At 52.7% G+C, this 27709-nt stretch overlaps 3 protein-coding genes and 1 long non-coding RNA gene across 10 annotated transcripts in view; 3 read left to right on the top strand and 1 right to left on the bottom strand.

Moving 5' to 3' along the window:
- Positions 1-7902, top strand: part of Acot11 (acyl-CoA thioesterase 11) — a 58640-nt gene extending 50738 nt beyond the window's left edge. For all 4 annotated transcript variants that reach the window (XM_076564644.1, XM_076564645.1, XM_015996453.3 and 1 more), the window contains exons 14-16: positions 2218-2349; positions 2897-3023; positions 3839-7902. In XM_076564644.1, coding sequence (XP_076420759.1) covers positions 2218-2349; positions 2897-3023; positions 3839-3994 — 415 coding nt within the window. In that variant the 3' untranslated portion in view covers positions 3995-7902. The remainder of the gene's footprint in view (positions 1-2217; positions 2350-2896; positions 3024-3838) is intronic.
- Fam151a (family with sequence similarity 151 member A) lies at positions 4115-20508 on the bottom strand. The gene is made up of 8 exons (XM_006977704.4): positions 20273-20508; positions 17937-18080; positions 12134-12286; positions 9126-9285; positions 6576-6800; positions 6038-6177; positions 5223-5366; positions 4115-4791 (listed from the first exon to the last, which is right to left on the bottom strand). The coding sequence occupies exons 1-8, from the start codon at positions 20397-20399 to the stop codon at positions 4115-4117; spliced, it is 1770 nt and encodes a 589-aa protein (XP_006977766.4). The 5' UTR covers positions 20400-20508.
- On the top strand, positions 14949-21715 carry LOC143271927 (uncharacterized). The gene is made up of 3 exons (XR_013049263.1): positions 14949-16052; positions 16746-16981; positions 21489-21715. It is a non-coding gene; the product is annotated as an uncharacterized LOC143271927 (long non-coding RNA).
- Positions 21716-26154: 4439 nt separating this feature from the next.
- Positions 26155-27709, top strand: part of Mroh7 (maestro heat like repeat family member 7) — a 51317-nt gene continuing 49762 nt past the window's right edge. Inside the window, exon 1 of one of the 4 annotated variants that reach the window (XM_006977703.4) lies at positions 26155-26211. The gene's annotated coding sequence lies outside the window, so the exon portion shown is untranslated. The remainder of the gene's footprint in view (positions 26212-27709) is intronic. The other 3 variants (XM_076564642.1, XM_076564641.1, XM_076564643.1) reach the window with 3 other exon arrangements.

The raw sequence follows: 27709 nt of genomic DNA, 5'->3' as shown, positions 1-27709 counted from the left end.
TCAGACGATAACTCTTAGGTCCCGGGGACTGAACTCAGATCAGCAGGCTTACCGGCAAAGTGCCTTACCCGCTGAGCCAACTTATGGGGTTGGGAAAGTTAACGTTTAAAGAGGCGTTTGTTCAAGATCCTCAAAGTCATCCTCTGTTCTGCCGATGCCGTGGCTCACTCAGATCCCGGCCTGCATGTGCTTCCCTAGGAGGCTGGATGGACTTGGGAACTCAGGAGCGGCTCAGCAGCAGCTGACTTTCCACCAGAGGCCGCTCCGTCTTTCTGAGTCTGCCCTCAGCAGACAGCTTGTAGCTTCTCTGGGCTTCTCGTCTAAGCTTTCTTCGAAGCCGTGGTCGTGCTGGGTTCGGTGGGTAAAGCACTTGCCCACGAGCATGAGAACTTGTATTTGAACCCCTAGGAGCCATGTAAAGCTGGGCATGCCATTCATGTTCGCAACTCCAGTGCTTCTTCTTCCCGATGGGAGATGAGACAGGAGACTCCCTGGAACTTCCCGGGCCAGTTAGCCAGGCACACACAGGTGAAGAGCAATGACCAATACCTGAGGTTGTTCATGTTCTCAATGCACCATTAAGTGAATACTTGTACTCACAAACACTCATACTTATGCGCGCGCGCGCGCACACACACACACACACACACACACAGATCAAGAGATAGAATGAGTGAGTGAGAGAGAGCGAGAGCAAGAAGGAAAGGAGAGAGAGAGAGGGGGAGAACGAACTGTGTCTCTTTAAAATGCTGTGCCTGGGCCACCCGGGCCTGCTGGTGGTATGTTCTAGAAAGCTGAGAGGTGGTGGGTGGTGGCTAGGGAGAGGAACTGGAGAAGGTGGGCTGGTATGGACCAGCTCAAGCTTCACTGAGGGTATGAATGACCTAAGGGTAAAGAGCCCTCAGCACACTTCTCTAGCCTGGCACAGCTAGCCTGCTTCCAAGCCAGCGCTGTGTGCAGCAGAGGATAGGAGGGGAGGGAAGGAGGGGAGAGGGGAGGGGAGGAAGGGAAGGTGTGAATGTGGTCCTGTGTCCTCACGTGACTGTCCTTGTGTGTCTGGGTATCAGTCAATCTATGGTTGTATACCTGGACATATATATGTGTGTGCCTGGGCTTGTTATGTCTCTGCCACCAGCCAGGCTGAACACCTCAGCCTTTTCTCATGAGCTCTGTCGCCCAGGGTGGGTTATTCCTCAGCCTCAGTCCCTCTATTTAGTGAGGATACTGAGATGCCCACAGCACAGGGGTGCTGTGGAGGGAGACTGAGTGAGATCTCAGATGGACAGCACCTGGCCCACACTGGGGACTCACCAGATAGCACATACAACTACCAAATCCTTTAAGAGCTGCCTGGGGTGTGTGCACCCGCGGTCAGATCTGTGTGTTCAGTGGCGTCTACCTGTGTGCCTGTGCATGTGTGCCCATGTGTGAGCATATGCTTAGAGGTAGCTTTTGTGTTCCTGTGTCTATATGTGTCCGAGTTTCTTTTCCCTGTTGCTCTGATAAAATACCCTGACCAAAGCAACTGAAAGGGAGAAGGGGTTTATTCGGCCTCATGGTTCAAGGTACAGTTCGTTATGGCGGGGAAGTCAAAGCAGCAGACGCTCGGAACAGTTGTTCATACTGCACCCACAATAACAAAACAGAGCGGGACCCATGTATGCATGCTGGCGCTCAGCTCACTTTCTCCATTTTATGACAAAGGAGCGGCGTGACCCACAGTTGAGATGGGTCTTCTTACAGCAATTAATATAATTGAGAGGCTCTCCTACAGGCACGAATGGAGGTCCATCTCCCAGGTGATTCCAGATTCTGTCAAGTTGTCAGCCCACACTTTCAGTTTGTATACCTGTATTTGCTTGAGTACACGTCTGTGTGCCTGTGTGTTTGCGTGTGTCTATGTATACCTGTGTATTTCTCTGTATATGCATACGTGTCCACGTACCTGTATACCCGCCCTGGTGTGCATGACTATGTGTCTGTTGTGTGTATGTGTGTGTGTGTGTGCACACATGCACGGGCACTTGCATGTACTCATGCATGCATGCATCCTAGAGGGCCTCCACCCTTCCTTCCTCTGGCTCTGCTGAGCTGTGTAGAGGCGAGGAACCCATTCCAGGGCAACTCAGAAGGCTACAGCCTGCGGGGCCCTGGCAGAGCCGTTCTCCCATTGAGAGCTGCCGTGGCTCCCGGGTCCTGACTCCGGCCTCCCAACAGGAGTGTGGAGCTGGTGCAGCAGGTAGATGAGGATGACGCCATCTACCACGTCATCAGCCCTGCCCTGAGTGGTAATACCAAGCCCCAAGACTTTGTGATCCTGGCCTCCAGGCGGAAGCCCTGTGACAATGGGTGAGTGTCTGCTTTCTGAGGGGTGCAGTAGGGGTGGGGAGACCTCATCTCCCTCTTCAGGAGGAGCAGCAACTTGGAGTCAGAGCTCTGCTGCCCACTGGTGGTTGGATTCAGAACCCACCAGCGGTTTGCAGGCTGCCAGGGGCGGTGGTGTGGGGGTGTAGGGTTCACTGTGGAAGCAAGGGCCTATTCTGCTCCTGAAAAGCAAGGCTGTTCGTGGTGCTTGCGGCTGAGGGTGCTGCACTTAAGGCCGCAGACAGGGCACCTTTCACATGGCTGTCCCTTAGCCTCTGCCCCCTGGAAGCTTGTGACTGGTACTTGCAGCATGCATCTCTTTTTTCTGGAGACAAGGACCAGAAGAATGAAAACCCCAAGGCACACAGAACCATGGGGACACATGGGGCTTGAACCTGGTGCTGCTAACTCAAGACGCCCCCCTCCATACAGCTGGCCCTGAGGGAATACATCCATGCCTGGGAACAGGACAGGGTCCCCACCTTCTCCTGTGGATGATCTCTGACTCCTTCTCACTCTGACTCCCCTCCAGGGACCCCTACGTCATTGCACTGAGGTCAGTCACACTGCCCACACACCCCGAGATACCGGAATATCAACGTGGAGAGACTCTTTGCTCAGGCTTCTGTCTGTGGCGTGAGGGGGACCAGCTGACTAAGGTGAGGCCTTCTACCCTTTCACCTATGGGTGAACTGAACTCTATACCGTTGGGCTGGGACCCTTCCAGACCTGGGCACCCTATTGATATGAGAACCTCCCAGCTCTCCCAGCCTGGAGAAGTCAGAGCATCTTTGAGATTTAGTCAGTGTAGTTAGTGAGCAGCCATTGCTGGGGCTTAGAAAAAGCTCTGGAAAGCCCAGCTCTGATCTAAAATCCTGTCTCATTGCATATTTGCTGAGTCCCTCTTCTTGTCTGGGAGGGCTTTATGTGGCTCCGAGGGCCTATGAAGCCCAGCAGGGTAGTCCGTGTTAATTGAAAAGGTAGGGAGGAGGTGGGGCGGGAGGGCTGCACCCCGCCCTCAGCTTGCGGTTTCTCTTGCAGCCCTGGATTGGCCCTGAGCCTTGCCCAGGCGCTGACTCGGCCGGCGCTGCTAAGGATCTATGCAGAGCTAGTCCAAAGCTTATGTCTACCATGTTTCTGGGACCCCAGCACACTGACAGCAAGGGGATTCAGTGATAGGCTTTGGGGACTCAGGCCCTGTCCCCTGGGGTCACCTGGCCTGCAGGGGGGTACACAATGATCCTATGGAGGGTTGTGACAGGGCAGCCAGGGTTGAAGTACCCCCAAGTGTCTGGGAACCTGTCACAGGAGGTCACGCCTGCCAGTCAGGTTTTCTAACTGACCTCCAAGACCCAGGATTGTACTTGTGGCCTCCTCGGAAGGCAAGCAAGACTGACCGCCCACCTGCCTCCTGCCCAGAAGTCTCCGAGCCTCTCCCGTTATGCCTCCCTGAGCGTGGCTTCCCGCCCTGCAGGTTTCTTACTACAACCAGGCCACCCCGGGCTTTCTCAACTATGTGACCACCAACGTGGCCGGCCTGTCCACGGAGTTCTACAATACTTTCAAGGCTTGTGAGAGTTTCCTGTTGGACAACCGGAATGACCTGGCCCCCAGCCTCCAGACCCTCTAGGCACCACCCCACCCTGCCCCAGGTCTCACACAGTGCGTGGAGCAAAGCAGAGGCATTATTTATTCACCCTGACTCCCCAGGGAAGCCTTCCACATTAGATGGTCCAGTCCTACTGGGCGGTCAGTTCCTGCTCACATCTGCCAGCAAGTCTTCTCGGTACTCCTTGGGTATCCTGTAATAGACTCGGGTCCTGTCCATGGCCCTGGCCACCCACAAGCCAGCCCACACATCTGCATAGCTGTTCCCAGGCTTGCTGCTGTGGTGTACCGTCAGAGTGGCTTGCGGGGAGGCGGCCAGCAGCCTGGCCACAGTTTTGGCTGTGCTCCGGCCCAGTGGCCCGGCCTGCAGCTGGAAGGACACAGGTTGCCGGAGTCCCTGACACAGCTCCAGCATATCTGTGACCATCTGCTCCTGATAGCCACTGCCCAGTACCTCTTCAGGCCATCCTGGTGCCACAGTCACATGGGGGAACATTTCGGCCACAGCCGTAAGCAGCTCCCTGCCGGCCACATGGCCAGGGACCACAAAATGACCATGTGAGATTGTGGCCCCCACCCACACAGGCCAGGGCAGCTGGCCAAGGGTGGAGAGGTGTGCCAGCGTGGCCAGGGATGGCCGGAGAGCTGCAGGATCCACTAGGTTCACATGGATGCCCCAGCGCCTGGGGTGAACAGCCAGCTGCTGCAGACAAGACTCCAGCGTCAGAACAGAACCGCCTGGGGCTCGCAGGACGGGCACAGGGGTCCCAGCTTCCGGTTCCTGCAGGCCAACATCCAGCAGGATCATGCCTTCTCTGTCTGGAAGAGGCAACAGTGTTTGGAGTACCTGTCATTATGGGATGTCAGGGTCTCTTGGTAAAGGGGCAGTGGAGGTCACGGGGACAGACAAGGGGGAACTGGTGCCAGCCATCTGCCAGGCACATCCCGGGCTCCAAATGCTGTGACCAGTGACTCTCGGGCAGACAAGACAAATTGCCGGCTCAGTTCTGGGTCTTCTTAGGGACTCAGAGCTGGCTCACCACCCACTCCAGTCCCAGTGCGGCTGGGGACTCAAGGCTGCTGCTGCTGGTCTAAGGCCAGGCGTTCCTGCTCTTGACATTATGCCTCCCACTCTGTACCCAGTGCGTGGCGTATCATGTTGCCATGGTAACAGAGAACCAAGTTACCCACCCAAGCAAATGACGGGCCTGTGGGTTAGCCAGGAGTGCCAGGGCGGCAGGCGGACTCACCAGGGACGGTAATGGCTGCTGTTCTTCCGCTGCCGTTCACTTCTAGATCCAGCCACTCTACCGCTAGACCATCACCCCTGGGCGGCTGGAGAAGAGGGATCAGGCTGCCACCTGTGTAGTAGGTCCGCTTCCGGGTGGTGTTCACTGTGGGACCCAAGATTGCCAAGGTGAAAGGACCACTCTCCATGGTTACGCCCTGGCTCTCCTGCATCCTAAACCCTGTAGCTGTCAATTCCCTCTTGGATAGACTCGAAGTTGTTGTCTCGAGGTCTGACAACCAGTAAACAGAGTTCACTGGGCCAGAAACCAAGTGGAGCTAGAGCTGGAGGACCCCAAAGCTGGTCTTCCCCGCTTCCCGGACATGGCTCCCTCAATAGAAGTGGCATCTGATGGGACCCCTTGGGATGGCTTAAGCGTAGATGCCCCTGGACTCAGGGTTTGCATGGTGGCATCTGGCTCATGAACTAGCGGGCACAGAAGAGGGCTGAGCCCTGAAACACCAGTGCCATCGAAGATGAGTGGTGCTGAGGAAACAAGGGGTGGGGTTGGTTGGCTAGGTTCCCATCAAGCTGTACTTCCGTAAATTCCGTGTAGTTTTGGACCTCCATTTCCCTATCAACCAGACTCCTGCTTTGTGGATAGTCGAAGCTCGGCTAGCCTACTATCCCAGAAGACAAGTTCCCAGAATGGTTCCTGTCTCCTGTTCCACCCAGAATTCCCCCCTTCTAGACCTCCCTACCTCTGCTCCCATGCCCAGCCAAGGCTGCCCTGAGCAGAACCCAGCCTACACCTCCCCTTCTAGGTCCCCTTCCTACAGGCCAGCTGCTTGAACTGCGACAAGACAGGCTCAAAGAGGTCATAGTAGATTTGGTGGGTGGCACTGTTGTCCCGGATGAAGAGGAGATCGTCTACTGACACAGGGTCCGAAGCACCCTGCCACAGTGTCAGGCTGTACCTAGGACCAGAGAGCTGACTCAGTACCCCCCTGGGCCCAGAAAGACCCTCGGCTCTACTCCTGTGTTCAGAACTGAATGCCAGCTGAGCCCAGGAGTGGAACATCTGTCCTCCAGCTTCCCACTAGCCTCTTGAGTACCATCCCTTCCAGGGGATGACGGGAAGCAGGAGTTCAGGGGGTGGGAGGATGTGCGCACTTGGGGTGTCTATTCCTGAGTTACCCACCAAAGGAAGCAGTGAACTGTTTGTCACCAGAGGAATACAAGCCAGAGGCAGGGCACTGTAGGGGGTTATTTTGGCCACTGGGGCCAGGACAAGATGATCTTTAGGACCCCTCCTGCCATGTTCATCTTGGATCAGAGGCCAGGATAGGGTTGGAACCAGCAGAGGGGGCTTCACCTCTCAGATTGGCCCAGGAGCCAGCTGAAGTGGGGCCAGGCAGCCCGGGCCATGCAAGCCCGAATCGGGAAGGTGACCCTCTGGGGCAGCGCTCCCACCAGCTCCTGCATGCTCTCCACCATGGCTTGGGTGTATGTGCTGTTCGGCAGCTGAGGCACATAGAGAGTGGTAAAGCCAGGAGAAACGGTGACCTCTGGGTACTTCTCCTGGACAAGCGCCAGGAACCTGCAGAGAACAGAGAGATGCATCTTTGTAGACCTCTTCGGTCCCTCCTTGTAGGCTCTTGTCACAGGGATAGGGGGCCGTCAGGCCTGTTGAGTTTGTGCTTGGAGGTTGGCGACAGAGCTCTAAGGAACAGCAGTGGTTTGCACATGTTCCTGCTGGTACCACCACCCTGTGCAGTCAGGGAGGTCCGGGCTCACGTCCCTACTCTGCCTCCGGTGGTCACCTCAGCCTTTGATTCTCAAAGAGGCAGTCTTTGGACATCCCCTGTGGACGGCAGGGGTTAAGTGAGACTTATAAGGTGCGCAGATCTGCAAGCTGCCAGCGGGCTTCAAGTCTCCAAAGTTTCAGATTCCTATTTTTGTTTGTTTGTTTGTTTGAGACAGGTTTCTCTGTGTAGCTTTGTGCCTTTCCTGGAACTTACTTGGTAGCCCAGGCTGGCCTCAAACTCACAGAGATCTGCCTGGCTCTGCCTCCCGAGTGCTGGGATTAAAGGCGTGTGCCACCACCGCCTGGCCTAAATATTTTTTATATGGGCCAAGCATGATGGCATACGCCTATAATCTCAGCACTTGGGAGGCGGAGGCAGGAGGATCAGGACTTCCTTCATTTCCAGCTACATAGTGAATGCAGAGCTAGCCTGGGCTATATGAAACTGTCTGAAAGCAATACATTGAAAAGAACTATTTGAATCTTGTTCTGATGCAGATTTTAGTAGGGAAGTAATGTCACCTACTGCCCAGTCTCCAGAGTACCCCGAGGAGAGAAGCCACATTTGTCTTGGGCCCTAGACTACATTTTAAAAGTTGTTTTCTTCAAATATATCTCATTTTGAGAACCACAGTAAATATTGGGTGGGTGGCTGGGCGGACGGAGGGAGAGGGGCCTGCAGACCCCAAAGCCGGGGGAGGGAAAGGCCTGTGGGAACCTTTGCTCTGCCATTTTGTAGACAGGCCATTTAACCTCTCAAAGGCATTTCTATACTTACAAAATGAAGATGACTAGTTGCTACCTCATTCTCCTAAGAGTTCAGCTGTATTCTGCAAGTAGAGTGCTTGAAACAGTGCCTGGGGCACAATAAACATGCAGCAGCATGCTTCTGCCATTGTGGGTTTTCACATTTGAAAAATGGGGAGAAAAATACTCCTCGCCGATCAGGGGCTGGATTTCCCAGAGGACTGTGGAGGGAGCCATCTCTTTATAACTTGTAGCAGGCCAAGTCCTGTGCATGTCACCGGGGAGACAGAAAGGCCATGGCCATCTGCTCCCTCAGAGTCCACAATGGAGCCGGGGGGGGGGGGGAGTGGGGGGTATGGGGGGGGGCGCGGGACACAAACATGTAGGGCAGCAGAAACAGTCCAGTGGAACCAGGGCCAAGGGGCCCAGGGGAAGTTCGTCAGGAACCTGGGGTGCTAGGGACGCTTCTGGAGGTGGCAGGAAAAGACTCATTAGAGAAAGGAAAACACACCAGGTATAGCAGAGAGGAGACGGGAGGGTTGGAAGTTCAAGGCCAGCCTGAGCTATATGCAGAGTTCAAGGTTGTTCAGGGCTACGTGAGAACTTGTCTCATCCTCTCCCCGCCACAAAAAAAAAAGGTTAAAAAAAAAAAAAGAAAAGAAATAAAAAACCAAGTTATTGCTGGGTGGCGGCGGCGGCGGCGGCGGCGGCGGCGGCGGCGGCGGCGGCGGCGCCTTTAATCCCAGCACTCGGGAGGCAGAGCCAGGCGCATCTCTGTGAGTACAAGGCCAGCCTGGGCTACAGAGTGAGTTCCAGGACAGGCTCCAAAGCTACACAGAGAAACCCTGTCTTGAAAAACAAAACAACAAAAAAACAAAAAACAACAACAACAAAAAACCAAATTACTGTGACCCATAACTGTAACCCTGGTACCAGAAGCCCCACAAGTATGAGGCAGCCTGGCCGATATAATGGGTTCCAGGCCAGCAAAGACTACATAGAGGGACCGTGTCTTAACAACACACAAAGGAGCAGGCATCCAAGACCAGAGGGAACAGTGTATGCTCATGCTTGGAGGTGGCTGGTGAGATGGTTCAGCAGGTAAAGGTGCTTGCCACCAAGATGGATGACCTGAGTTCAAGCCCCAGAACCCATGTGGTGAAGAGAAAACCAACTCTTGAAAGTCATCCTCTGACGTCCAGATGTGCACTGTGGCTTCCACGCAGGCACAAACACACACACCACAGAGGAAAAGGCTCAGAGCCGAGGTCTCATGGCGGGGCTGACAAATAAGTCCCCCCTGGGTCCCCTCTCATGCTCACTGCTGGCAGAAGAGGGCTGGACCCAGCTGGCCAGAGGGCGAACACTCACTGTGTAGCGTTAATCTCAACCGAGATAGGCACATTGGGGCCCCTCAGGATGTCAGCATTGATCCACACCGGTCTCCGAATCCTGCCAGCCTCAGTCAGCTGCCGGAGGAGGTCCAGGGAGGGGCCCACAGCCTTGAGGCTCTTGAAGTCCAGTTTGATACCTGCAGGAAAGGGCAAGGGCTGGGGAACTGGAAGTCGACTTGCTGGGTAGAAAGAGCTGGTGAGGGTGGGGAGGTCTTGGGAGAGAATGGGAAGATGGGGGGCAGATGATGGTGGGGTACAGGAATAGTTTTCAGACAGGGAGAGCCAACACTTGAGAAGAAGGGGTCTTCTCTCCATCCCAGGTAGGCAGAAGCAAAAGCCAGCCAAAGGCCTGGGCTGTTTCGGGGTGACTCGGGCATGAAAAGGGGCTTCAGTTCCTAGACAGAGCAGAGTCTGAGGCCTGAACCCCAACAGCCTGTGGGGAGCCCACTAGGCCTCCAGGAAGAGGCATTTGAGTAGAGAGGTTAACTAGATTGAAAAGACTGCCCATCTTATCTGTGGAGACGAGAGACGAGACTTCCAAGTTAAGAGATGTTGAAAGCCAAGCCAGGACAAGAGGAGCCATGGAGAGTGGAAGAAGAGGAGCCACAGGTGTGTGTGGCAGTTAGAGGAGGCTGTCTGAGGAAGGCAGTCCATGGGAGAAATGATGTGGTTGTGACTGGAGATAGACTCGGCAGGTGCAGCTGCCGAGTGCCTGGGGGTGGGTGGGTGAGGGAGATGAGGGGGATGGGGGAGATGAGGGGATGAGGGGGATGGGGAAGATGAGGGGGATGAGATGAGGGGGATGGGGATGAGAGATGAGGGGGATGGGGGAGATAAGAGGATGAGGGAGATGAGGGAGATGAGGGAGATGAGGGGAATGAGGGAGATGAGGGGGATGAGGGAGATGAAGGGGATGGTGAGGGATGAGGGAGATGAGGGGGATGAGGGAGATGAGGGGGATGAGGGAGATGAAGGGGATGGTGAGGGATGAGGGAGATGAGGGGGATGAGGGAGATGAGGGGGATGAGGGGATGAGGGAGATGAGGGGGATGAGGGAGATGAGGGGGATGAGGGAGATGAGGGGGATGAGGGGATGAGGGAGATGAGGGAGATGAGGGAGATGAGGGGGATGAGGGAGATGAGGGGGATGGGGGGATGAGGGAGATGAGGGGGATGGGGAAGATGAGGGGGATGAGATGAGGGGGATGGGGATGAGAGATGAGGGGGATGGGGGAGATAAGAGGATGAGGGAGATGAGGGAGATGAGGGAGATGAGGGGAATGAGGGAGATGAGGGGGATGAGGGAGATGAAGGGGATGGTGAGGGATGAGGGAGATGAGGGGGATGAGGGAGATGAGGGGGATGAGGGAGATGAAGGGGATGGTGAGGGATGAGGGAGATGAGGGGGATGAGGGAGATGAGGGGGATGAGGGGATGAGGGAGATGAGGGGGATGAGGGAGATGAGGGGGATGAGGGAGATGAGGGGGATGAGGGGATGAGGGAGATGAGGGAGATGAGGGAGATGAGGGGGATGAGGGAGATGAGGGGGATGGGGGGATGAGGGAGATGAGGGGGATGAGGGAGATGAGGGGGATGAGGGAGATGAGGGGGATGAGGGAGATGAGGGGGATGAGGAGATGAGGGGGATGAGGGAGATGAGGGGGATGAGGGGAGATGAGGGGGATGAGGGAGATGAGGGGGATGAGGGAGATGAGGGGGATGAGGAGATGAGGGGGATGAGGGAGATGAGGGGGATGAGGGGAGATGAAGGAGATGAGGAGGATGAGGGGGATGGGGGAGATGAGGGGGATGAGGGGAGATGAAGGAGATGAGGGGGATGAGGGGGATGGGGGAGATGAGGGGGATGGGGGAGATGAGGGGGATGAGGGAGATGAGGGAGATGAGGGGGATGGGGGAGATGAGGGGGATGAGGGGGATGAGGGGGGTGGGGGGATGAGGGAGATGAGGGAGATGAGGGGGGTGAGGGTGAGGGATGAGGGGGATGGGGGGATGAGGGAGATGGGGGAGATGAGGGGGATGAGGGGGATGGGGAGATGAGGGGGATGGGGAGATGAGGGGGATGAGGGGGATGGGGAGATGAGGGGATGGGGGGATGAGGGAGATGGGGGAGATGAGGGGGATGAGGGAGATGAGGGAGATGAGGGGGATGAGGGGGGTGGGGGGATGAGGGGGATGAGGGAGATGAGGGGGATGAGGGGGTCAGGGAGATGGTGAGGGATGAGGGAGATGAGGGGGATGAGGGAGATGAGGGAGATGAGGGGGATGGGGAGATGAGGGGGATGAGGGGGATGGGGGAGATGAGGGGGATGGGGAGATGAGGGGGATGGGGGAGATGAGGGGAATGAGGGAGATAAGGGGGATGAGGGGGATGGGGGAGATGAGGGGGATGGGGGAGATGAGGGGGATGGGGGAGATGAGGGGGATGGGGAGATGAGGGGATGAGGGGGATGAGGAGATGAGGGGGATGAGGGAGATGAGGGGAATGAGGGAGATGAGGGGGATGGGGGAGATGGGGATGAGGTGGGGTGAGGGGATGAGGGAGATGAGGGGATGAGGGAGATGAGGGGCATGGGGGAGGATGAGAGGGATGAGTGGCATGAGGTGGGGTGAGGGTAGGAGGGAATGAGGAAGAAGGTGGTGTTAGGGGGAGACCTAGATCCGGACTGGAAAGGGGAGTTTTGGGGAGAGAGTTTGGTTTGAACACATCACATCCAGTTCTGGGGGCCCATGGGGACACCGTGACCCTGTCTGGCCCTTTGCACTTTACTCTGCATTTTCATGCCCCTGTCTCACCTGTGGGCTCTGGAGAGAACACGTGGGCTGCACTTCCTCTTGTCTACCTCACTTAGCTCCCCCTGAGTCTGAGGGATGGAGTCTGGGAAGTGACTCACCTCGCCCAAGAGGGCTTCCTACTTTAGGGCAGGGGCTGGGGAGCCAGTAGGGCTGGGCAGGGGATGCCTTACCCTTCTGAGATGAGGCCAGTACAGCTTCCAGCCACTGCTGCAGGGTATTGTCACTGTAGATGGCTGGAGGGTGGGCCATAATGGGCACCCCAGTCTCATTGACTGTAGTGAACCCTTCTACAGTGACATCCGCCTCCAAGACCATGACATCACCTGTTTTTAAGAGGGAGAACTCAATCAGTACTTTAAAAATGCTTACCTAGCATCTCTCTCTCTCTACCTATCTATAATCTATCATCTATCATCTATCTATCTCTGTCTCTTTATCTCTCTATCCATCCATCCATCCATCCATCCATCCATCCATCCATCCATCCATCCATCAATCCATCCACCTATCATGTGTTTGCTCATGTACTGTGGCTTATGTGTAGTGATCAGATGACGACTTGCAGGAATCAGATCTTCATCAACCATGTGGGTCCTGAGGATCACACTCAGGTCGTCAGACTTGGTGGCAAGTGCCTTTACCTGCTGAGCCATACAAAGGCCTCTCAATCAGCACTTTTTAAAAAAATATAAATCGCTGGCTGGCCTGGAATTCTTGTTATGTAGACCAGGCTGGCCCCAAATTCACATAGATCTGCCTGCCTCTGCCTCCTGAGTACTGGGATTAAAGGTGAGGTACCGCCACACCTGACCAAGATTCTCATCTCTCAGGTACCCCCCAGTTAGGCCACTCTTCCATCCTGGAGCATTGGCTGAAACCATCTCTTCCTAAGGGACACTGCCCCCACCCCTGCCCCCGCTGAGTCTTCCCTCCATGACAGTGGAGCTGGCTAACACCTGAATCACTGGAGAGATGACCAGGGAATGTTGAAAACAAGCAAATCAAAGACAGAAAGAGAGACAGGGAGAGACTCTGCCGGTCTGGTGTGATCCCAGTATGAGGGACTGTGAGACAGGTCTTGCTGTGAGCTTAAGGCCAGTTGGGGACACATAGTAAGTTCAAGGTCAGCCTGGGCCAAGTCCTGAGATCTTATCTAAAAACAAACACACATACACAACTAATTCAAGACCAACCACCCAGGCCCAGAGAAGTGAGATAGCTCATCTACTATCCCTGAGAATTTAAAAAACGCATTTGTTTTTATTTCCTGTGTTCAAGTGACTGCCTACATGTATGTACGTGTGCCACCTCTGTGCCTGGTGCCAATAGAAGAGACAAGAGGGCATCAGGTCCCCTGGAACTGGAGTTACAGAGAGTTGTGAGCTGCCATGTGGGTGCTGGAAACTGAACCTGGGCCCTCTGGAAGAGCAGCAAGCGTTTTTGAGCATGGAGCCTTTTCTCCAGCCCTCCCTCGTCCTGAGAATTCTATCAGGTTTCTTTAAAGTCCAGGTGCTGGCTTTTTGGGAGGGAGAAGGAAGTCAAATGCAGGCTGTTGCTGGAACTGTTTTTGTCGGTTTGTTTTTGGGGACAGAGTCATAACTCTGTTGCCCCAGGTAGCCTGAAACGTAATGTATAGCCCAGGCTGGCCTCAAACTCAGGAGCAGTCTCCTGCCTCTACTTTTCAAGTTCTGGGACTCTAGATATGTGCCAGCGTGCCCAGCATCTTACTTGAGCCTTTGAGACAGTTTTGTTTTGTGGCCCTGCTAGCGTGGAACTTGGATCTCCTGCCTCAGCCTCCCAGTGAGGACCACAGGAGCCGGAGTTTCATTTCAGTCCACCCTATCCTTGCACTGTAGCCTGGGCTTTGAAGTTGGGACTCTTGTCCTTATTGGTGAGAAGGTGCAAATTCCCAAGCCTCAGAACACCAGCCATGACCTCAGAACCCATTGTGAGCCCTGACGGCCTATGGATGTTATGAAATAAATTTTATTTTTGTAACTTGAACAGTTTTTTTTTAAAGGTATTATGTGTTTGAATGTAATTGGCCCCCTTAAGCTCATAGGGAGTGGCACTATTAGGAGGTGTGGCTTTGTTGGAGTAGATGTGACCTTGTTGGAGGAAGTGTGTCACTGTGGGGGTGGGCTTTGAGGTCTCCTATGCTCAAGCTATACCCAGTGACAGAGTTCACTTTCTGTTGCCTGTGGATCAAGATGTAGAACTCTCAGCTCCTTCTCCAGCACCAGGTCTACCTGCCTGCCGCCATGTCCTGCCATGATGATAAGGAACTAAACCTCTGAAACTGTAAGCCAGACCAATTAAATGTTTTCCTTTATAAGAGTTGCCGTGGTTATGGTGTCTCTTCACAGCAATAAAAACCCTAAGTAAGACAGTATGTGTTTTTCATGTATGTATGTATGTATGTATGTATGTATGTATGTATGTGTGTCATGTATGTGCCTAATGCCTCCAGAGGCCAGAGGGCATTAGATCCCCTGGAACTGGAGTAACATACAATTATGAACCACCTTGTGAGTGTTGGAAACTAAACCCAGATCTCCTCTGCAAGAATAGCAAGTGTTCTTAACCTCTGAGACATCTCCCCAGCTTCTACTAAGCTCTTTCTTAACTTTTGGCTACTTGGACCTACAGTGGGTGGAGTCCATGGGGTTTGGGGCATAGAGAATCTAGGCCCGAGCAGGGTACCTGGCTGACACTGGTGTGACAGAAACTAGGTATGGTGGCACACATCAGAAATCCCAGCACTTGGAACCTGGAGGTAGTAGGGTTAAGAGTTCAAGACTAAGCCGGGCGGTGGTGGCACACACCTTAAATCCCAGCACTTGGGAGGCAGAGCCAGGCAGATCTCTATGAGTTTGAGGCCAGCCTGGTCTACAGAGAGAGATCTAGGACAGCATCCAAAGCTGCACAGAGAAACCCTGTCTTGAAAAACCAAAAAAAAAAAAAAAAAAAAAAAAAAAGTTCAAGGCTAGCCTAAGTTACACAAAGAGTCCATATTACAAGGGGTGAGCTGGGGGTGACTCACTGAGAGAGTGCCTACAGAGTATGCATAAGGCCTTGGGATTAACCTCCAACACCACCAAAAATAAAAAGCCAGGCATGCTTTCTGTCTGTCATCCTAGCAGGGACCCTGCCCATTGTTCCATAAATGGGATGAAGATTTCCATAAATAGATGGAAATTGTGCTCTCAATCTGACTGACCTCCTTGAGGTGGTCACTTGCACGTCCTGTCTTCCTGGTAAGTCCTCTCCCTTAATACTGAAAGTGGTGGACATTCCAGAAGCTGGACCAGGGGGCTGACTTGCTTGGGATGAGGGATCAAGGAAGTGAGGAGGAGTTTGGAGATCCTCAGGAATGGGAGGTGCTCCCCAGAGGGCAGGGAGCATGTGGTTGCCAAGTCCTCCACTCACCCACCAGGTGGGCATGGTGGCTGAGTGTGCAGACCCTGAATCCACACACTGGCAAGCTGTGTGACACAGGCCAGGTTACCCGACCTCTCTGTGCTCATTCCCTCGTCTGTTGAGAATTAACTAATAACGCACCCCAGGTTAGGCATTCACTAAGCGTTAATTATTATTTGCCCTTACCTGGGGTGACCCAGGACCATTTTCTGTACTTTTGCTGTCTCAACACAATTACTAATAATGACTTGTTTGCAATCAAGCGTGCCCCAGTTTGGTTGACAAATGGCTCACTATCCACCCACATTTACCCAGGAGGGGAAGTCACTTGCCTGGAATCACAGCGGCATCCCCTCATTCCACCTCCAGGGTCTCTTGTAGCCCAGGCTAGTCTGGAACTTGCTCTATGGCCCAGGATGACCCTGAAATCTTAACCATCCCTTGCCGCTGACCCCCCCAGTGCTGAGATGACAGGTGTGCCCCACCAGGCCTGGCCAGAATCATGGCTAGTAAATGCCAAGGTGATGAATGTTTTTGGCTGCCTCCACAGCACTCCGGCTTTTGCTATCTACCTGGGCACTCAGTCTAGACCATCCTAACCCTGCCAGCTCCCTCAGAGGCCTGCTCCGGGGTCTGTCAGTAAGGAAACTGGGCCCCTCTCTGCCAAGGGTGAGTCTTTGTGTTCCCTGCCAGCCACCCACCTCATGACTCCTCACTGTGCCAGGCTGCCCTGGGTGGAGGTAGGTGGCAGGTCCTTTTGGCATCCCCTCAGGCCTTATCTTCTCTCTTTCTCTGACCTGGATCCCTTGTCAGGGCAGAGGGCTTCCTGTTTGATTAAGGTGTGTGTGTGTGTGTGTGTGTGTGGTGGGACTCACCCTTCTATAGTGAGAAATTCTCAGTACTTAGAGATTAAGGGGAAATTCCTTAATTAGTACGCAGTTGTAGGGCTCTAGCTGTTACTTAAATAGGTCTAGGCTGGGTCAGAAATATCTCGTAGCTTGGATAGTGATGGGTAACGGCATCATCTTGTCTATGTGACCATTGACCATCTCAGAGTCATCCTCACCCCAAAGGAGATTTTTCCTGGAGCTAAGCAGATTTCCCACAAGCTAAGCTTTGCAGGCTCCCTGGTTAGGAAAGTTTCCTCGTTAGCAACAGGACCTCCTGTCCATGCTCTTTTCCAGACAAAGAAGAAAGGGCCTAGCAGGTAGACAGAAGCAGAAGCCAGTAGCTCAGTGTTAGCAATGTTGTCTCAGATCGGAGACAGTTTCTCATTCCTGTGTCACCCGGCGTCTTCTGAGGGAGCTTGAGAAGCATGGTTGATGTCAAAGCTCACCATCCCCTTTTCTCTTTCACTCCCAGTCAGCAAGGCCCCGATGGTGGAAGACACAGCTGAAGTAGTGATGAGTCCCTCCTGGCCTGGCCTCTCCTCACTGGCCATTTAGGCCTTCAGCCAACCAGTTCTTCCCAGGCTACATGTCGGGCCCGCTGTATGGTGACCTGCTGCAGCAAAAGCCACACCCTGATGGCCAGGCCTCCTCTGCTTCCAACCTATGAGTGACCCTGGATGAGACTTCGGGATGCTCATCTGAAATCAGGTTATCTCCCTCTTTCTCTTCCCCCATTTCTTTCTGACAAGGTTTTGAAATGTAGCGTGTGCCAACCTGGAACTAGTGATCCTCCTGCCTCAGCTTCCTGAGGTCTGGGGTTACAGGTCAGCAGATTTTTCTTGACTGGTGGTTCTCACAGTGAAGTCCTAAACAGCAGTGTGACCTGGGAGCTCTCAGGCCACATCTGCAATGCTGAATGGGGACCTTGGGGACCTGTGTCTTCTGAAGCAAACTTAAGCCAGGACTACACACACACACACACACACACACACACACACACACACACACACACACACACACACACACCCTGCCACCATCCTCCATGGCTTGGAGTTTATGAGCTTCTCAACAACCCCCAAAGAGAACATTTCCCCATTGACCCAAACCAGGGACCCAGATCACAGACTTAGGGCTGATGTATGTTGGCCTCACTCCTCGGTGACTCAGTTACCTAATTTCTCTGAACTTCAGTTTTTCTTCTATGAATGGTGCCCACAAGCAGGTTGCCTGGGTTCTGGGGACCTCCACGCAGTGTGAGGGGAGTGTGTACCTGTCACTGACGGGGCGCCATGATTGTTTCGCACTTGGACTGTGAGGCGCTGCTTACGTGTTCACAGCCTGTTTCAGGAGCACTGTCGAGTTCGTGTGTCTGCCTTTTTAGTCCTGGAGGTCGAAGGCCCCCTTAGCAGGGACCATCAGCCCTTGATAGGTTGAGGGAGGGTTGCTGGAGTGAGTACAGTATAGTGATGAGCCTGGAATTAGCACCTGGTCTAAATCCAGGGCTCAGAGCTCACTGGCTGCTCAACCTGAGTGGCCTCAGCCCTCAGCCCTGTCCCCTCAGGGGGACTGCGGCAGGCATATGAGATTGCCACCATAGAGTCGCCATGACCATGGTGTACCTGCCCTCTGACCCCCGGACCCCAAGCAGGATGGCTAGACTTACTGTTCAGGGCGGCCTCCATCTCTTTCTTGCTGTTGGCTGCGTGGTACCAGGTAACCAGCAGGCCATCCCGGTGGCTGATATGGCCTGTGCTTAGCATGTAGTCGAGCATGTCAGCATCCGGGCGACAAACATCTTGCTCACAGCCTGGAACCAATGCCAAGGGGTTGTTATCATCATCTCTGGCTCAGCCCAGCATGCTTAGCTATAATTCTAACTCCATGAACCTAGCATTCTATCCAGTAGACAGACAGCAGGACCCGCAGTCCCTGGTTTTCAGTAAGACACATTGAGCCTAGCCTGGTGGTACATGTCTCTAATCCTAGCAGTTGAGAGGCCATGGCAGGAGGATTGGCACCAGTATGAGCCCAGCCAGGACTACATGGTAAGTTCCAAGTCAGTTGGGCCATAGAGTAAAAATCTTTTTTAAGAGAAACACCCAGGCATGGCGGTACACACCTTTAATCCCAGGGCTACATAGTAAGATGACGAACACACACACACACACACAGATACACCACCGTGTGCTTGGCTCAAAAATTTTTATTTATTTACTTCAATTTTTTTTTTTTTCGAGACAGGGTTTCTCTGTGTAGTTTTGGTGCCTCACTGGATCTCACTCTGTAGACCAGGCTGGCCTTGAACTCACAGAGATCCGCCTGCCTCTGCCTCCCGAGTGCTGGGATTAAAGGCGTGCGCCACCAACGCCCGGCTTCTTTTTTTTTTTTTTTTTTTTTTGAGACAGGGTTTCTCGGTGTAACCCTAGCTACACAGTCCTGGAACTCTCTCTCTCTCTGTAGACCTGGCTCTCCTAGAACGCAGAGATCCATCTGCTTCTGCCTGTTGAGTGCTGGGATTAAGGCTCAAAAATATTTAAATAAAATTTACAAAATTTAAAATAAAAATCTTTTTCAAATAAATAGACTAGGGGCTGGGGATGTGGCTTGGTAGATGCTTGCCCGCAGTGTGAGGCTCTGGCCTTACCACTTAGCCAGCACATAAACTCGCCCTAGGGGCACATACCTGCCATCCCATCACTAGGGTGGTGGAGGCGGGGGAATCAGAAGTTCAAGGTTGCCCTTGGCTACGTAGTGAGCTGGGGACCAGTCTGGGTTACATGAGTCCTTGTCTCAAGAATCAGACAAAGCCGGGCGGTGGTGGTGCATGCCTTTAATCCCAGCACTTGGGAGGCAGAGCCAGGCGGATCTCTGTGAGTTCAAGGCCAGCCTGGTCTCCAAAGCGAGTTCCAGGAAAGGCGCAAAGCTACACAGAGAAACCCTGTCTCGAAAAACCAAAAAAAAAAAAAAAAAAAAAAAAAAAATCAAACAAAAAAGGTCTGTCGAGATGGTTCAGCAGGTAAGGACAACTGCCTTCAAGCCTGAGGACCTGAGTTTAATCACTGAACCCCACATGGTAGAAGGAGGAAGCTGACTCCCATAAACTGTCCTTTATCACACACACACACACACACACACACACACACACACACACACACACACACACACACACCCAAACCAACCAACCAACCAACCAAACAAACAAATGTAAAAAAACAAAACCCAGCCAGAAGACAGGAAACTGTGTGGGTTCCTGGGCCACAGAGGCCATCATGTTGACTTTGGGTCATTAGGAAAGGGGGAGCTAGAAGAGAAGGAGGCATTTAGGAGGTACCTGGAGGGATGGGTATACACTTGATAATTCTGGACTGAAAGAATAGTGAAGACTTAGCCATAGGAAGCGATGTTTGTACAAAGGAATGGGTGTTGCCTGGTCCTCACGAAAGAAGGAACACTTGATCTCCAGCGGAGGAGCTGGGTCTGCGCAGGGAAAGGGACCAAGGGAGCTGTTTAGAGAGAGCATGCTGGCTGCAAAGGGGAGCGGCTGCTGAGAGCCCACCGGAGACAGCCCCTGCAAGAGTCTGAGCAAGAGCCTTGAGGTTGTGAGGGCGGTGCTAGGGAGGGGTGGAGGAGAGGGTGGGAAGCAGAGCCTCGGAATCGGGAAAAGCATAGGTTTGAGGGGGGCTGTTTCTGGGTGCCTAGAGAGTCTTTATCGAGGAGAGATTGCAAGGACCAGCAGGTGTGTAGGGAGAGTGGGAAGGCTGCTTAGAGTGCTCACAGAGTCTCCAAGAAGGAATGTCCCCCCAAAAGCCCAGGAGGAAGGTCTTGGCTGAAGACAGATTTGGTGATCAGAGGAAAGTCAATAGCACCTTCTGCTAATGGAGGGTTGGTAGGGCTGAAGTGTCAGAGAGCTGGATGGAGCTGGTGTATAGACAGGGCTTAGTGGGGTAAGGGGTGAGAAATGGCGGGAGTTGGGGGGGTGCAGGAAAGAGGAGCTCCTACCTGGTTGGGTGCCCCGATGCAGGGTGAGGCCCAGGATCATTGAAAGGGCCAACACTAGGGTCACGCTGATACTGCCAGCAAGGATCCACTTGGCCTGGCCGTTGGAGCACCACCTCTTACAGGACATGTTGACCCTCACTGGAGAGAGTTCCCTTCCAGACTCCACAGGCACAGCTCTGCAGCTGAGATCTGGTGGGAGGCAGGAGCCTGCCTGCAGAAGTACCTAGTCCTCAGGTCTGGCCACTCCTGCAGCCTGGGCGGAGAGAGCTCAGAAACCCTGCCCTCCTTCTAGCCCTCATCCTCTTCCCCTCACCCCTGCTGATCTTAGCAGGCTAAGCAGAAAATCCTGCCACCCCCGAAATGACCTTTGAGCACAGCAAGAAGCAGTGGAGGACTGGAGGGAGTCGGGACCCCTGGTGGGGGAGTAGGAGGCTAGGGATCTATTCTGGTTGCTCTGGGTTTCCTGCCTTGATTTACCCCTGTGTGGAAGGAGGCAGCTGAACTGGGCCATCTCTTTACTCGTTTCAATCTAGACCTTCCTATCCTGCTCCAGGGACAAGGACAGATTAGATCTGCCCTAGGGACATGAATTTCCTTCTATCTGAGATGGTGGCTGATAGAGAGGGCTGGGATGGGACTTGATAGTCTTGGTATGTGAACCTGGGTGAGTACAGGCCACCTCTGGGGCAGCCGGTCCACGGGCAGGGCTGAGTCGCCTGCTCAGGCGAAGAGAGAGGGTTCTGGGGGGCAACAGTGTGAAAAAAGTTAGGGACTGCCCCTATTTCACAGGCCAGGGAACTTCAAGGGGTCAGAGCCAGCTGTGAGAAGTGTGCAGAGGGACAGCAGCTGAGAGGTGAGGGGACAGCAGAGTGTCTTTAGGTGACAGTGAGCGGCTAAATGAGGGGCCTGCTTTTAGGCATTTCTCGGCAATGACAATGAACGAAATGTAGTTTTTGCTTTGCCAAGGAGTTTATTTCTTGTCACGAGACCCCCGCCAAATGGTTCCTGTGTCCCCATGTCACACAGGACTGTCCCAAGTCACATTTCTGCCACCTGTAAGCACCTGCTGCCTCTTCTTCACCCCAATCGACAATGGGAAGGGCATTATTTTAGGATTGTATTTAATACCTGGCTGAACAAATCTCAGTGGAAAACCCCAAAGCTCTGCTTTTAAAAACATTAAAAAGTTTTTTGGTTTTGTTTTTGTTTTGGGTAGGCAAGCTGGCTCAGTGGGTGAAGGTGCTTGCCACCAAGCCTCATGACCTGAGTTCCATCCTCAGGACCCGTACGGTGGAAGGAGAGAACCAACTCCTGCAAGTTGTCCTCTGACTTCTACACGTGGCCCCACTCACCACAAAATAAATGTAATTAGAAATGAAAGTATTTAAATCTATTTTGTGTGTATGTACTGTGTTTGCCAGTGCCCAGGCATTTGTGTGTGTATAGACAGACATGCGTGGAGGCCAGAGATCGACGTTAGGTGTCATTTACTTCATTATCTTAATTCTTTTTTTTATTTTTTATTATTTTCTGTGTAAGGGTGTGTGAATGTGAGTGCAGATACCTGAGGAGGCCAGAGGCACCTGGAACCCCCTAGGACCAGAGTTGAAGCTCCATAGGATGGTGATGAGCCACTCTATGTGGGTGCTGGAAACTGAATTTGGTTCCTTGCAGTAACAGAATGCTCTTTTTTTTTTTTGGTTTTTCAAGACAGTGTTTCTCTGTGTAGCTTTGCGCCTTTCCTGGAGCTCACTTGGTAGCCCAGGCTGGCCTCGAACTCACAGAGATCCGCCTGGCTCTGCCTCCCGAGTGCTGGGATTAAAGGTGTGCGCCACCACCGCCCGGCAGAACGCTCTTTTAACCACTGAGCCATCTCTCCAGCCCCCACCGCAGCGTCTGAGAGCCTCCCCTTCACCCGGGGCTCACTGATCAGGCGAGACTGCCTGGCCAACCAGCCCCAGAGTTATCTCCTTTCTCCATTCTCCCTGTGCTAGGGTTACAAGCATGCTCCATCATGCCTGGCTTAAAACTTAGTTCTTCATGAAGACCCTTGATGTTCAGAAGCGTAGATTAGGTGGTGGAGGCAGGAGTTCAAAGCCATCCTCAGCTACATAGCGAGTTTGAGGCTATCATAGAAATAATGAGACTCTGTTTCAGAAATTAAAGCAAAAATTTCTGGTATTCTCAATGGGAGAGCATTTGTTCTCTCTCTCTCTCTCTCTCTCTCTCTCTCTCTCTCTCTCTCTCTCTCTCTCTCTCTCTCTCTCTCTCTCTCTCTGTGTGTGTGTGTGTGTGAAGCCCTGGGTGGTTTAACCCCCAGTATTGGAAGAACAAAAGGGGGCTGTTAAAAAGGAGGACTCTGATAACGTAACATTTCTCTTCTTCTTTTGCATGTATATGTGTATGTGGTGTGTGGCGGTCAGAGGTTGACTTCTGTCATCTTCTTGGATGCTGCTTCATCGTATATATTGAGGCAGGGTCTCTCACCTGTTGGTTAGGCGACTCTAGCTCATCACCTTGCTCTGGGGATCTTTTGTCTTTGTTTCCTGAGCACTGGGATTACAGGCAGGCCACTGTGCCCACCCAGCTCTCATGCCGGTGTTGAGGATTAGAACTACAGAAAATAGAAAACCACTTATTCTGTGGCAAACATGAGTGGGCGTGGCCTGGGAACATGGCTTCAAGTTTTCCTAAATGAAAAAGGTTACGTGGGTTTTTATGATGCTAGAGAAAGCGTCAGTGTGTTTATAGAGCGCAATGGAGCTACAGCAGGAGATGCCACAGACACAGAGGCCGTCTGATGGGACTCTCGTGTGAGAGCTGGAGGGGAGCTACTTTCTATGACCTTCGTGGAACAGTCAAGATGTTAGGTCCCGTGTTAGGTGGCTGGTAGTAAGTGGCTATTAAAAGTACTTAGGAGACAGGCCTGGTGTCACACACGTTTAGTCCTAGCACTCGGGAGGCAGAGCCAGGAGGATGCCCGAGTCAGTGTCTCTTTCCTCTCCCCATCCCTCCCCCTCCTCTGCTGCGCATATCTGAGATAAGGTTCTGGGACTCACTCTGTAGCTCAGGCTGGCCTTGAACTCACAGAGATCCTCCTGGCTCTGCCTCCCAAGTGCTGGGATTAAAGGCGTGCGCCATCACACCCAGAAGTAAGGGATATTTATTGATGCCAACTGCAAAACAAAAGAAATGCCTTACTGCATTGATTTGAAGGGGAGGAATCTCTGACTGGAGATACAGCCTTACTGTGTGGTGAATGTCTTCGAGGCTGCTATGCGCTAGATTAGGTAGGATACATAGCCATAAGTCAGGTTGCCTGGGACCTAGCGGCAGGATGCTGTTGTCTCACCCTACCTGGGGTCTCCCATGTTTGACAGTCACAGCAGAGGACCATCTGCTGTACTAGGTAGGGATGGGAAGGGAGATGTGGCTAATCTCACAGTGACAGCATCTGCAGCCTGAGAGCAAGGACACCCCCCCACCCCCACCACCCCCCCTCCCTCCCGCCCCCTTTGTGGTTCTTAGGATTGGACCTGGGGCCTCACACAGGTTAGGCGAGCTATCTACTACAGTATTTAACTCTGAGCTCTTTTTTTTTTTTTTTTTTTTTTTTTTGGTTTTTCGAGACAGGGTTTCTCTGAGTAGTTTTGGTGCCTGTCCTGGATTTCACTCTGTAGACCAGGCTGGCCTCGAACTCACACAGATCTGCCAAGCTCTGCCTCCCAAGTGCTGGGATTAATGGCGTGCACCACCACTACCTGGCCTGAGCTCTTTTTTCTTTTCTTTTTTTTTTTCCCTTTGGTTTTTCGAGACAGGGTTTCTCTGTAGCTTGGCGCCTTTCTTGGAACTCACCTGGTAGCCCAGGCTGACCTCGAACTCACAGCGATCCGCCTGGCTCTGCCTCCCGAGTGCTGGGATTAAAGGCGTGCGCCACCAACGCCCGGCAGCTTTTTTTTTTTTAAACCTTGTTTTGAGGCAGGATCTCACAAAATTGCTAAGGCGGCCTTGAATTTCCTGTATGTAGTCCATTCAACTTTGTGGTCCCCCTGTCTCTGCCTCCCGATCAGCTGGGACTGCAAGCGTGTGCCACAGACCCACTCCTCTCCTTTGAGACGGGAATGCACTTTACAGCTCATGCGGGCCTTGAACTCATGACCTTCCTCGCTCTACCTCTCGAGTGTTGGGATTACAGGTGTGTGCCATGGCTAAGGAAGGACTTTATTATTTTATGTGCATGGGTGTTTTGCCTGCATCTGTGTCTGTACACTATGCGTGTGACTGGTTCCCAAGGAGTCCAGAAATGGGCATCTGTTCCCCTGGAATTGGAATTGCAGATGGTTGTGAGCCACCGTTTGGGTGCTGGGAATCAAACCTGGGTCCTCTGAAAGAGTTGCCAGCGCAGTGAACCATCTCTCCAGTCCCAGGAAGGACTTTTCTAGGCAGAAGAAAACCTAGTCATGTTTCTACGATGTAGGGAAGGAGGTGGGAGAAGAGGGATTCTGGCCGACACCAGCCCCTGAAGGAAGGAGCAGGGACTGGGTGTGGGTAGGAGCAGGAAGGACAAAGGGCTGGAGTCAGGGCAGGAAGAGTGAGTCCAAGGCAGGCAGGAAAGCATTCAAGAATGCCAATCATGAGCCTGTGAGATTGCTCTGCTGGTAATGGCACCCGCCGAGAGCCTATCATCTGAGAATGATCCCTGGGACCCGTATGGTGGGAAGAGAATGGCTGTAGCAAGTCTGACCATCACATGCTAGAGTCCACACAGTACACACACATGCGCACACAGAGTAAATAAATGTTTACAAAAAAAACTTGTTATTCACTGACAGGCTCTGAGGATGCTGAGGACACACGAGACCGGCTGATGGGGCCGATTCTATGACAGTGCATCTTTGAACAATGTCTCACATCTGAGAACATCAAGATTTATTGACCTGCTTGTGCATCACACACCAGAAGATGGCATCAGAATAGTTGTGAGCTGCTGTGTGAGTGCTGGAAATTGAACTCAGGACCTCTGGAAGAGCAGCCAGTGCGTTTAACCTCTGAGCCATCTCTCCAGCTCCCTCACTCTCATTTTGTAAATGATACCTTCCAAGAGTTTCGTCCCTGTAATCCTAATCATTTTAAGTTATTGCTCATCATTAAAGTGGTGTTCTTGGGAGCCGGGCAGCAGTGTTACACATCTTTAATTTCAGTGCTCGGAGACAGAGGCAGGAGGATCTCTGTGAGTTCCAGGCCAGTCAGGACTGTTACACAGAGAAACCCTGTCCTGAAAAGCAAAACAAACCAGGCCAAAAAAAAAAAAAAAGTGCTCTTGGAAGAGATAGCCGAGTTTTCTTCACCACAGTGAGCATCTGGGGGCTGTCCTCCACCCCACCCTGCTCCACGTTCTTATCAGTCCCCGGATGAAGCAGGGTGGGGCAGGGAAAAGATCAAGGCCTGGAGTCCATTTGTGCCTTGGCTTTTGACCGTTCTCTTCATGGATTGCCTGGCTTCAGAGCAATTGTAAGATAAACGGAGGTATAAAGTCGCAGGAGCCGGGGCGGTGGTGGCACACGCCTTTAATCCCAGCACTCGGGAGGCAGAGGCAGGCGGATCTTTGTGAGTTCAAGGCCAGCCTGGTCTATAGAGCGAGATCCAGGAAAGGCTCAAAACTACACAGAGAAACCCTGTCTCGAAAAACTAAAAAAAAAAAAAAAAAAAAAAAAAAAAAAGAAGGTCACAGGAGCTGTGCTGGGATGCTTTGAAGAAGACTCGCTGAGACTCAGCCTTTATTTGGTCCAAGTCCTGTCTAAGTGATGTTGGGGTCTGAAGACACATCCCTTATTCTAAAGATTCCTGGGCAGGACCAGGAACCTTATTGGCTGGGGGACTTCCGGATCATGGTGACCTCACAAAGACTGTAAGCCCAGCCTGGGCTGGGGGGAGCCCAGGTAAGTTGAAGGGTGATTTTGGGAAAGTACCAAGGGTAGAGTCAGCCTCCACAGCCTCCACAAGGCAATTCCTACCTTGACCCCAACCCCTGCTAGGTAAAAGTCTCCTGGTCTGGCTATAATTCCACAGTTGTTAGCACATACCTTTGGATTAAAGTTGACTTTTCAGTTGCCATGTGGATGCCCCAGGCTCACAGAAAGTTTAGCTAGCTGTCTTGAGAGTAGAGAACAGGGGAGGTGAGGGGGAAGTGAGAAGCCCCAGAGAGAATGTCACAGACCGGGATGGGGGCAGGGGGAACACATGCAGAGGACCTGGAGTTGGAGTGCCTCCTTTTCTCACCCAGGGAAGGATGGTGTATTGAGGGACATTTGTGGAAGGCTGAGTGTGGCCCAAGAGGGACTGGGATGAAACTCAGGAAGGCGCTTTTTCCATTTCGGGAATCCTGGATCTCTGTGGTGCTGTGGGGGAAGATGTGGGTTGAGAGGCCTCCTCTGCCCCTTGCTGGGGACTTTACAAAAACGGCTTTAGTTCCCTGAACACTCTCAATGTGCTAGCAAATGAGGGCAGTAATGTTTGTTTTTGTTTTTCGAGACAGAGTTTCTTTGTATAGCTTTGTGCCTTTCCTGGATCTCACTCTGTAGTCCAGGCTGGCCTTGAACTCACAAAGATGCACCTGCCTCTGCCTCCTGAGTGCTGGGATTAAAGGCGTGTGCCACCACTGCCCAGCTGAGGGCAGTAATATGTATCTTGAAGAGCTGTCATTCATTCGTTCACTCATTCATTCACCTAGCTGAATGCTTTCCGATGCAGTCACTGTGCTGTGTCTGGGAAAACAGGAGTAATAAACAGACACCTAGTTCATTTCCTGGTGTGGAGACATATGAGAAAACAGAAATCCACCGACAGAGGGATGGATCGCAGGAAGAGGATTCCTTAACAGCATTTGGGATCTCAGGAGGATTTCCTGGCAAGGGAGACTTCAAAGCTGGTCTGAAATGTGACTGTTAGGCATGAGCCAAATGAAGGGCTTGAAGGCGAAGTGGGTAGCCGGGGAGCGTTCACAGGAAGGGGAAAGACTTTGAAAAGCTCTGTAGCAAGGGAGAACTCCAACACATCTGAGGCGCCAGAGAAGCTGAGACTGGTTGAAAAGTGGGTTCAAGGCCAGGGCAGGAGATGGATGTGGCTGGAGAGGTAGAGGGAGTTACCTGTGGCCTGAGAGCCTTGCTAAAAGAAACCCAGAGACCAGTGTGCATACCCCTGACTGTCGGTCATTCAAATTGCTGCTCATCCATAGGTAATACTCTCTGGTTGCTAGCAAGATGTTTTTTTGTTTTTGTTTTTAATGATGGTAGGGCATGCCTCCAGTCCCAGCCCTCAGTTGCTCAGGCAGGAGGATCACGGTTTAAGGTCAGTCTAGGCTACATAGCAGTTTTAAAGGCAGCCTGGGTTGCATAGTGAAACCCTATTAAAAAACAAACCCCAAACCAAACAGCCTAA

Source organism: Peromyscus maniculatus, chromosome 2, assembly GCF_049852395.1.
Source record: "Peromyscus maniculatus bairdii isolate BWxNUB_F1_BW_parent chromosome 2, HU_Pman_BW_mat_3.1, whole genome shotgun sequence".
In the NCBI taxonomy this organism is placed as follows: domain Eukaryota; kingdom Metazoa; phylum Chordata; class Mammalia; order Rodentia; family Cricetidae; genus Peromyscus; species Peromyscus maniculatus.
This window is presented reverse-complemented; position numbering and strand designations above follow the sequence as displayed.

Bases quoted from the DNA above. Each gene is read 5' to 3' on its own strand.
- Fam151a (XM_006977704.4), bottom strand. From the start codon at position 20,399: ATGTCCTGTAAGAGGTGGTGCTCCAACGGCCAGGCCAAGTGGATCCTT. The intron at 12,287-17,936 runs GTAAGTCTAGCC...TCTTAAAAACAG, and splicing joins GATGGAGGCCGCCCTGAACA to GTGATGTCATGGTCTTGGAG. The intron at 4,792-5,222 runs GTGAGTCCGCCT...TGCCTCTTCCAG, and splicing joins AGCAGCCATTACCGTCCCTG to ACAGAGAAGGCATGATCCTG.